General features: G+C 44.7%; 1 protein-coding gene across 2 annotated transcripts; it reads left to right on the forward strand.

Moving 5' to 3' along the window:
- Positions 1 to 838: 838 nt before the first annotated feature.
- LOC138185941 (uncharacterized) lies at positions 839 to 6,005 on the forward strand. Of its 2 annotated transcripts, none has more exons than XM_069125303.1 (2): positions 839 to 1,549; positions 3,380 to 6,005. In XM_069125303.1, exons 1-2 carry the CDS (start codon positions 1,445 to 1,447, stop codon positions 5,102 to 5,104), a joined length of 1,830 nt encoding a protein of 609 aa, XP_068981404.1. In that variant the 5' UTR covers positions 839 to 1,444; the 3' UTR covers positions 5,105 to 6,005. The 2 variants fall into 2 exon arrangements, with proteins under 2 accessions (XP_068981404.1, XP_068981405.1); XM_069125304.1 differs by lacking the exon at positions 839 to 1,549 and adding an exon at positions 2,891 to 3,079.
- Positions 6,006 to 11,397: the final 5,392 nt, after the last annotated feature.

Raw genomic sequence — 11,397 nt, forward strand, 5'->3', positions numbered from 1 at the left:
AGCGATACGATAGCGGTCAACGATCGAGCGCGTATTAAACGATCGCCGATCTTGTATTTTGTACCAAGATTGGGGCTGATAACGCAAGGTAGAGAACGGGAAAGACGATTAACAAGAAACAGAAATAACTATAATACAATCAACCCGATGGATGTTTTGATGATCGAAGGAGTCAAAAAATAGTAGGAGGTTAATAAATGGATAAGGAAGAAATAAAGATCTATGTCTGGTGCAGCTACGTCGTACGAGTACGTAAACAAGCGCGCGCGTTACATGTACGTACGTATAAACGCTTAAGAGTGTGTAGTATGGTTAGTGTAGTATATGCTTAAATGGTTGGAGGAGGAAGGATAGAGATGGGAAAGGAAGAAAGAAGAAAGAGAAAAGGGAGCAACGTACAGGGTTTCAGGGTTAAAGAGGGAGAAAAGAGCGGCTGCATCGCGACTGGCTGGAAGTGGAAAGGCAGCGTGTTTACGCGAGTTAGTGGAGGGAGGTGGTACGTCTCAGCTGAGCGTAGTATAGAGGTAGAACGCTGACGCGAGGGCGAGTTAGTTGCGAATGAGCGCTCGTCGGGCGAGCGTCGTTGCGACGTCGGTCGATAATGTCATCTCGTGATCGACGAGCAGCCATCGGATCTTGAGGATCGTCGTATATGTGCGCATGAACGTGATCATTCTATATATACACAGAAAACGCGTGATCGAGAGCATACTGCTTGCTACGCGTAGTGTTTTGATACGTGTTTTGTAGAGTGTGCAGTGCGTTGAATAGTAGTACATAACTGTTTTCTTGTTGTTGTCGCGCCGCATCGTGTATCGCGTAGACGCGCATCGAATACGGCCGACGCGCAGACACACGGGCTCCGACGATCAAGAAGGAAGGAAACGCGTGCCCGCGGCCCGTGCGTGCGAATGTTACGGAAAACCGCTGCTACGCTTACGTTTGCGATTCTGCCTGAAAGAGTGGTCGCTATCGTGCGTTGCAAATTCGCGGTTTGCCGCCAATCTCGCGCGATCATCCGTCGACTGCCTCTCTCCTAAAATCTAAAACTATCTCTCGCGTATTTACGCCGAAGCAAGCGTAGTGTCGCGCACAGTGCCGTTGCTGCCAGTGATCGCAACAGCGGTAAGAGAAGCACAGATACACACGATAGTGGTAAAAGAAAAAGGAGTGGAAAAAGAGGGGAAAAGCCGAAGGAAGAGGAGAGGAGAGGAGAGGAGAAAAGAAAGAGCTGGTCGAACGAGGTACAGAAGAAGGATACAGTCGTAAACACGGGGAAAGATTCAAGGTCGAGGAGACGCGAGACGCAAAATACTCTTGGCGCGGGAGGCTCGATTTTCTACGAATCGATATCGCAATTTTTCCAAGTGTAGTGTATCGTTCTGAGCATCGGAGACCGAAAGTGAAGTGATAAACGAAATTTTCTGTAAATCTCGGCACAAAAATGGTGCCGCAACAGCAAGATAGTCCCTCTAGTTCCGGGATTCCTATGTTTGGTTCGTTGCTTGTGGATAAAAATTCGACGACACCGTATTCGGATGCCACACAGGTATGTAATCGTCGTTTTAAACTTCGATATCTCGAAGAACGCGTACGAACACGACGTTTTTATTTGTCTCGTCGTCCCGTACGTGTTAATGTCTTCCGTAGATGGATATTATCAATAACAAAACGATAGTCGAAACACTGTTTTCTGGTGATATACCAACGAATATATACATATACGATAGTATTTGTAATGGCTGATTTTATACCAATAAGCACGGTAGAAACAACGTGCCAGAGTGAGAGAAAGGGAAGAAGGAAAAGGAAAAAGTAACGTGTATCTTGTTTCGTTAATTTCCAATTCGTGGAATTGAGATCCGACTTTACATGTTACGTGTCGCCGACAGATGGGAGGAAAAACGTTCGTTATAGATTTAAGAAATGAGGAGTAAAAGGTCGTCACGAATCGTGGATTACAGCTCGCGTCTTCTGCAAATTTCAAAGAGGCGACGTGTTTTTTTTTTTTTTTTCATTTTTTTAAAATTCTTTTCTTCTTTTCCTCGAAGAGGGGAGAGGCAAAATGTTTGATCGTTGCACGGTTATTCCCTCTAAACGGTTTTACACAAAAAAGTAGGTATGCTTATTTATTTCTGTAGCGTTTAAAATACTAACAAAACACCGTCGTCGAACGGAAGAATAGATTATATATTTTTCTCCCTCTCGTTTATTATTCCTGATGACTTTGGATTTCGTTTCAATTTTTGTTGGCGGTACTCGTTGAATTTTTCCAGCTTCTTTCATCATCCTTATTTATCTGTGCTCTTTTGCTCGATAACATCTTTTCCTTCCTTTTCATTCGTCACGATCGTCTTTCGATAAATTCGCTAAGCTATTTCCATCGAAAATATTTTCGAAAATATTTTCCGCTCTTCGTTTCGCAGAATCTAAGAAAGCGTATATGTATATATTTTGGGACGTCGCTTGAAATGTTTGCTAAAGGTGAGAACGATAAAGGTTAAGCGAATACAGATGCTTTTACAGAAACGGTAGAAGTAAAGAAATATCTATGTGGAAATCGCTTTTGAATAGGCAGGGTCTATTTCTTGATTTTGCGGCCGTGAATCGAGACACGATCGATCATTTGTGATTCGCGACTTAAAAGCGTCGATAAACGCGATCGATGCGCACATACATGCATCCATGTTATAAATAGGTGAGGAGTTGGACTATTAGTCGAAAGCTCGGTTCAAACGATCGTAAACGTGTGTACAAGTATCGACGCGTTAACGAACATCTCTCGAAATAGAAATATATCCGATTACGGTAATAGTTTAACTTTAAGGAAAAGGAAAAAAATGAAGAGACATGGAGGAACGGTTGGGTTCCTATGATGTGTATCACGTGATCCTTATACCGCGAGTAGAGTCGTTGTACTCGCGCACATCACCTTCGTAACCTACATTCTGCCCTTTCGATTTCCACTCTAGTGCGTGTCGAGTAATCGACGCAATATCTAAAAGTATAATGGGCAAGAGATTGCTCGCGCACGCTACGTGTTATCTACTTCTCGACGCTTAGCTTACCATTTAATGAGGTATGTAAATTGGTATCGCTGCGCCAGTGTATAGAACGCACATGGACTTGCTACACGCTACACGGACGCGATCGTTGCTCTCTCTCTTTTTCTCTCTCTCTCTCTTTCTCTACGATGCGCATACGCGAACGCGACTACGTCTTCGTTTATACGTTTATATACGAATTTACGAGCATCGTCCACTCGAAATACACGGCTTGGTACGCGAGACAGTGAGCGTCTGGCGTAAAGCGAATACATACCTAGGGAAATTTTCCCAGGATCTTCTGATCATTTTCTTTTCTCCTTCTTCTGTTTCAGACGAAGAAGAACAATCCTAATCATATTAAGAGACCGATGAACGCGTTTATGGTCTGGTCACAGATCGAGCGGAGAAAAATATGCGAGATTCAGCCCGACATGCACAACGCGGAGATTAGTAAACGGCTAGGAAGACGCTGGAAGACGTTGGACGAAGCGGAGAGAAGGCCTTTTATCGAGGAGGCGGAAAGACTTCGACAGTTACACATGGTGGAATATCCGGATTACAAGTACAGACCGAGGAAAAAGGCATCAAAACCAACGGGAGGCGGTGGTGGTTCTATAAGTACGAAAGTAAAAGAAAGCAGCAAAAAGCCGCGAAAGTCGGCGGGCGGTGGTATTTCCTCGTCGTCATCGATGGGAGGAACGATACTGGGCAAGAATCACACGCGTAACGATAACAACAACAATACGCATACGACGAGCGGTAGCGCGAACGCAGGAGTTGTTGGTACAATGGTGAAGAGGTTGCAAGCTCACTCCAGCAGTACCAAACCTGTATCGCGTTTGAAGGTCAGACTGGCGCTTGACAAAAGACCTTCTCTTGACTATACTCCTACCCCTCCGATCGTTACCGCCAAAATACCGAGCAGTCCATCATGCGGTACGCCAGATTCTCCAGAATCGGCAAGTTTTTACGAAGACAATTTTCTCGAGTGCGGTTCTACCGCCTCCCGACTTGCCGCCATATCCTCTGGTCCGGCCTCGGTGGAAAATACCGAGCGCCGTACTACGATCAGACACGGTACAACAGCTGTCGTTGGGAAAATCAAACGGGAACCTAGTTTCGAGATGGATTATGAAACGACGTTCGAGCCAAAAGATCGATTGCTGTCGTCGGTCGGTCCTGCTGCCTCGAATCCAGCTAACGTTACCTTTTCCACATCCGTCGATGACATGAGTCTACTTTCGGAAAAAAGTTTTCGTACTCGAACACCTTGCCACGACAATCATCATCGCCACCAACATCATCAGCAGCAACAGCAGCACAAGCACGACCTTCGTCATCACTCACACCTCGAACGTCGATCCAACTCTTTGGTCAAAGAGGAATTAGACACGACGACAGCGGCTCCGACGCCGACAACCGCGACCACCCTCGTCAAGAACAAATCGATCGAGGATATGGATATAGGAATGGAAATGGACATGGATATAGAAATCAAAATGGAAATGGAAACAAATTCGCCGACGTCTGTCACTAGTATCGGTGGCGGTATTGCCAGCGGTAGCACGAGTAACATCGGCAAAACGACAGCGATGCTGAATGAGCGCACTCAACGTACGTCGTCGAAATGTTCTTCGACCATAGTTACCAGGACCGCTACCATTCCTACCGTCGCACCTTCTGCGATTCAAACTTCGGATCTAGTGTCGACGAACCCAATGGTCAGCGACGCGATGTCGAACGATGACTCGCTAGATGCTAACAGTAACAACATTGTTGTCAACTCAGGGGATGCGACTATTGCCGCAACGGTCGTCAAACTCGAGGAACCTGCCAACAATCCGAGCTTGGCGGATCTTTACTCGCTAACGGATCTATTGCAGATACAACCATCGGATTTCAAGATAGATCTTGACATGGAAACAATAACCACCGATTTGGATACTTTCGAAACGGCCAGTTCCAGTAGTGGATCACACTTTGAGTTTTCTTGTACACCGGATGTTACAGATATGTTGTCTACTATCGGTGTAAGCAGCGATTGGGTCACGTTTTGAGAGAACGAGAATGGGCAAGCTATCGCTCAGCGGTGCAAAGTCCCGAAATCTCATCGTTTCACGCGCACTGTCCGCATACTCTGCACAGTCCTTATATCGTTTCTACTTTCTCGTCTATACTACGAACGTTTTAGACGAGGTGGCTGGCTGCGGCTAATCCGACGATTTCGAGAATGTGCCGCGACACGACATAGATGCAGCACTCGTCTTCTTTTGTATATCTCTTGTGTAGTATATTAGATTTAAGAACTATATTTTCATCTCAACGGCATTACTATAAACGAATGGTAGAACAGGGTCTTTTCCCACATCCCTGCGTATGAAGCGAAAACAGAAGAGAGGGAACAGAAAAAAGCATGTGGAGAGTGTTCGCGAGTGTACAGTTAACGACAAATACAAAGTGAGACGCGTGCAATTTTTCCAACTAAATATTTAAATATTCGTCATCTTCTCGTCTTATTTTTCTTTCCCATCGCTTTATATTTTCGTTTCTTGTATTCGTGTTTGTTACCTGTGCCGTCTTCTTCGTATTTTCGGTTCCCTGTTTCATCAATGGTACCACACACGGTATACATCATAGCGCTACCCGTTAGAACGAACGTGAATCCTCTATACGCGTAAAACGTTTGATCTCATAATTTCTATTTACCTCTAGAGATACGCAACGCGGCGGTATACGCTTTCAACGAGTAATTTGATTGTCGATATAAACGCAATCGTTAGATCTCTTGTATCTACGTCAAATCTTTTCAACGGGCCAACGCATACCGAATCGCCAATGTACCAAGACTTGTTGATGACTACACTGCCGATTAAAATATCTTTTTCACACCGAGTCTGCAACGGTTTGCTCAGCAACGCGCATCAAATAATTACCAAACGAATAAATTTACACACGATATCTTGTGTCTTTGTCTTTATATCTTCGATTCTTCGATCGATTATATTACTAATAATAAGTTGTGATATCGATGCGTATTTTCTTGACACTGCCAATCATTGCCGCGATAACATTGTCTTCGCCATTGGGCAATAACCAGGTTCGCTACAACGTTTGAAATGTTGATGCAACCGATGACACGAATATCAAGAAGGGATGTTGATAGTACTGTGCATATTTTCGAAGTCGAAAATATTGGTAGGGTCAGGGAAAGGGAAGTGGGGGAGGGGGGATTAAGAAAGAGCGAGCGAGTTACTTTTTACGCATTGAGCCCGACGACTAATAGGATAAATGCGCGTATAATACGAAGGACCAAAGTATAACGTATAACGACCACTTTTGCCCATTTTCTACTCGTTTGTCCTATCCTATCCTGTTTCCTTGCCCGTCGTGCCTTGTCCGATCTGTAATTCAATAGGCTGTGAGAATATTTTTCGATATAAAGATATGTCCTGTAACTGATCAGTTTTCAAAAGTTGGGGGAGCGAGGCAAACGCGAATCACGAGAATCGCAGGAAGAGAGAAAAGGTTTGCTGAGTCGCAACGGGTGGATCGTGCCTCGTGTCATATGTTGTGCGAAGGTAAGATTTTGTTCGTAAAGCGTGCGTAAATACGTCTAAAATGGCTGACTGATCGAACTCAATCTACGTGTATATCTCGGTTCGTTACGTCTACGTGCCGTTTCACACGTTCCCGACATTCGATCGAATTGGTGTTCTTTTCTGTTCTTACACCCGTAATGAAATAGCGCGAGCATGCGCATCTGCCAACAAATTTTCTCGAATATTCGCGTTGCTGAATGACCAGCGTTACGCGACCGGCGACATTGCGTTCTGTCATTTGACCGCGTACACCGAAAAAATCGTTGACAGTGAACCGTATCGCAACGACAGAAAGAAAAAGATCATCCCTGCTTGTTACCAACGGCGAAAAAATCACAACCGTGTACGAGTGGTCGACGAGCGTTTGTAATTTATTCCCGTAGATATATAGAAATAAACGAAAACACACCAAAGTGCAATATTACGCGTATGTGGCTCTGTAAATGTGCAAACGACAAAAACAAAAGAATAAATTGTTAACGAAATACGCGCGCAGCAAACAACGGCACGAACGACGCAAAGGCCATAACGATCGTGGTCGAGAGTAAATTTATTTTTTGCTGTCGTCGTCGTCGTCATCGTCATCGTCATCGTCGTCGTCGTCGTCGTCGTCGTTCTTGCTGTTATTGTTATTGTTGTTGGGAAGTGATGTTGTATCCTTGTATGTATACACACGTATATGTACGTAATGCGAAAGAAACTCGAGAAAATGACAGCGAGAAAGCACGGCCGATATTTTTACACGAGATTAAATGTTATACGAAGGTTTATAGCGATCGCATTTAATCGGAAATTCGTTTGAAATCGACGAGTAATGATGAGAGACGCGGGGTCAATGATAACGATAACAATCATTTTATTATATTAATTCACGAGTATCAAGCATTAGTTGCTATTATCTTTTTCATTCTCTTTTCCTTTTAACAGTTCGATAATTAATTTCATTGTTTCTATTTTTTTTTTTTTTTCTATCGTTTTCGCAGTTTCTTTAGTATATCGAATATTTTTTACTATCTATTACGTATGTAGCTCGTAAGAAAATAATCACTGTCTCAACCGCTCGTGCATTTTCGTCGATTTCAGTAAACGAAGGACAAACGATATACCATGTATTTTGCACGGATACCGAGGAGAGAAACGTGGGGCGCTCAACGCGTCTAAGAACAAACTATCAACTGTATGTCGTAGATTTAAGTTTTCATCATACACGATAGTGAACTTAGTTGAGTTAATGACTAACTTTATACATATATAACAACTGTACATTTGTATTTAGCGCTTTGTTTATAATACCTTTCACCTTGTTATTAAGTATCCGATTTATATAATTTTTTTATCGAACTTATTAAAAAAATATTTAAAAACAAAATAAGACGTGGTGTTTTCGATTTCGCTGAACGCGAAGACCCGTTTCCTCCGATCATCATCGCGTCGTCGCTTGATCGTTCTCCTTCTCCATTTCCTCGTATGTTCTAGATGCGTTCTTTCGTACGATACACTGCGACGAATCGAGCAGCCACGATGCACATACATATGCATGTCGAATTGACACGCGTTCCGAGTCGCGTGTACAATCCAGTCGACGACGACTTCTCTCTACGTAGATCTACGTGCGTATAATCGAGTTTTCGTTTCGACGAAATCATGCTCGTTGCATTATGCCGTGCATACAAATCCGTAGATAATAACGCGCAGTAAAATTATTAATAGTTGTTTATCGGTGGATGAAGAACGTCGTAATGTAGCAACCATTAACATTGCACGGTTGCATTAGCATCGAACGCCTTTCTATTTCGTTGATATCGTGCTAGTCGGCTTGATAATGATTCGTCCAGGTCTTCGAAGAATCTCGTCGTTTCGTATTCCAGTCCGCGATTGATTTTTTTTTTTTTTTCGCTCGTTGCAAATCCCCTTCAACTTGGATCGAAAACTAGATTACTAGATAGATGGTCGTTCGCAAGTATGCTGTGACATACATATTTATTTGTGTTTTATATTTCTCGAGGTAACGCGTATGCTACGACGCTATTTAATGTACAGCGACACGGTATCGTATAGAACCAAAACGAAATGCGCGACGATCTGTCTCTCTCTTCCTCTTTCTCTCTCTCTCTTTCTCTCTCTTCCCTCAACTCCCGCATATGGAAAGAAGAAAGAGGGAAAGAGAGAGGGAGCCAAACGAATCGACCGAACCGAGTTGCGAGTGGTAAAATAATCGCTCAAGGTCTGTGGTGGCGTTGCACCCACTCGTGCGAACAGGCTTGCCAACAGCCATATTCCACTGTTTACATCGCGCGAATCGTACTCATGGTGTGTTGCATCGGCGTCGGCAACCATTATCTATCGGTTTTTCACGCTTTTCTTCCTATCGTAAATGACTGGAAGAAGAGAGAAAAGACGAGGAGCCGCGTCTGATCTTGGGAACAAATAAAACGTCGCATGCGAAATCATCGTTACGTGTACGTAACTAGTTGCGTTTCACCTTCGACTCAACTAACATCCTGCTGCTGCTTTTCCTTCGTCACGTTGTAACGGGAATTCGAACCAAGATAAAATAGAATCGTCTCGATCGGTGTACATATTATGTACTATGTACACAGGTAAGAAATATCGGCCCGAGATAAGACAGGTGATTTACGACGTAATCGGTTCGATCAACGAACTGAAATCGTTGCTCCCGTTTCTTTTTCCTGGATTACGATCGCGATTGGACTTGGCGTAAACGTAGCGCGGGTCAGTTTGCGAGGATCGACCGATGATACCGATGATACGTACACGGTTATCGACGACGACGAGGAGAAAGAGGATGAGGAGGAAGAGGAGGAGGAGAAGAAGGCGGACGGTTCTTTGAAAGAGAAGAATCGTTTACTTTTGTTGCAGAAATAAAATCGATAGATGGAAGATGGCAGAAAAGAAAGAAATGAAATAAAAAGAAGAAAGAAATAATATGGGGGAGAGGCGAAAGGAGAGAAGGATAGATCGAACGCGAACGAATCGCGCTGCGGGTAGAGGATGCTGCTGGCTGCTGGCTGCATACCGCGAGGTAGCGTATAGCTATCGAGGTCAATGGTTAGTCCAAGGTCCTGAGTTCGAATCTCGCGGTTGAGTTGAACGCGACTCGGCATTTCCTCTCGCGAACAACGATCCCCGTTCGTGGAACGCTCTCGAGGTCGTGATTCGCGTGCGCAACTCGCACAACACCGACAACCATGAGTTTTCGTTTTCTCGCTAGCCGGTTTGGCTGTCGCTTTGTTCGCGACTCAAGATGCGAGTCGCTAAACACCAAATACATATCAACTCGAGCCAACGGTCCAGCGAAGGATAACGCGACACGAGGACTTCCTGGTGCTGTGTTTTCGCTGTGCAGAAAAAGCGCTACTTTACGTTCGTTCGAGTAGGAAACGAAGCAACGGCGATTAACAATCAAGGATAACGTTATCGGAAAAGGGAATGGCGAGAACGAAAAGCGATTGACGTAGGAAAGATCAGCCGGATAGCGAGCAGGCCGATCACGGAGATGACAACAACAACGATGATGACGACGACGACGACAACGACGACGACCACGACGACGGCGAGGTCGAATCAACGCGCGTAAACATCATAATCTCGCGATAAAGTCGCGACTGATTTATTCGTCGATAAAAGCTTATTGGAAACACGTGTATCGTAGACTGCTGCCAAAACCGGTCGCCCAATGGGAAACGATCTCGTTGAAGCGACGCGGTACACGGTGAACGCTATGAATCACTCGGACGGTTTTAAGTCGGACGTCGTAAACCCGACTTGGCTCGTTCTTCGTTCTCGTTCCCATCCTTGCCGTTCGATCTTTTCTTTGTTTTCCGCCTTTCGTTAGGTGATTGCACTGTGCTACGTTTCGTCTCGTCTCGCTTTCCTCGTCGTTTCGATCGGACGCTTTCACATCGTGTTTCTCTGATATTCTTCCATCGGATCTTGAAGCGCGACGAGCAGAGTAGCGACGCGTGTCGCTATGTTGCTAATTTTCTTAACGTTAGCGAAACGGAACCAAGCCGAAGCGAATTGCATCGCGTCGCATCGGATTGGGTCGCGTGACGACGAGTCGGTTCGAACCAAAGCGTGGGTGTACCCGGTGTTGCAACGTATCACGTTGATAACTGAGTGCCGATAGAGCGACTAGTTTCGCGAAGAAAAATCGCGTCGGTTAGTCAGAGCTTGCGACATTAACTCGCGCGGCGTGATGCATGAGCGACTCCGGGCCGGAGTTTGCATGGTGCGACCCACTTATTCTAGTCTCGGCGAATAAAAGATCGGACGTTCGACCGCGTGCATCGTACACGTATTTGTTGTTGTATTAAATATAAAGATACGTTCCTCGTACGCGAACTATGCTCAAATTCTTCTAGATTAGCTAAGATTACATAGGAGAGGGAAGAATCGCATGAGTCGCGAGATTCGCAATTATTATACTTTCGATTGGCGCAACGACGATCGCGCGAACGCGAGAAAGGAAAGCGCAGCTCGCGCCGAGCCGACAACAACTTCCTCTCGGCTGTTGGATATCGCGAACCAACGACGAGCTCCCTGACGAGAGTATTTTATCGTCGATTTGTTCGACATGCTCTTATTGCGCCATTAGTAATCGCGAAACAAGAAAGTAATGTAAACACTCGGATAACTTTGATTTATAGAAACAGGCTATATACCGACTGTCGAAGGAGAATAATTGATGGATAGTAGGCGTTCGTGCACGCTCGCGGTATATGTACGTA

Source organism: Bombus flavifrons, chromosome 13, assembly GCF_040668555.2.
Source record: "Bombus flavifrons isolate JBK064 chromosome 13, iyBomFlav1_principal, whole genome shotgun sequence".
In the NCBI taxonomy this organism is placed as follows: Eukaryota; Metazoa; Arthropoda; class Insecta; order Hymenoptera; family Apidae; genus Bombus; species Bombus flavifrons.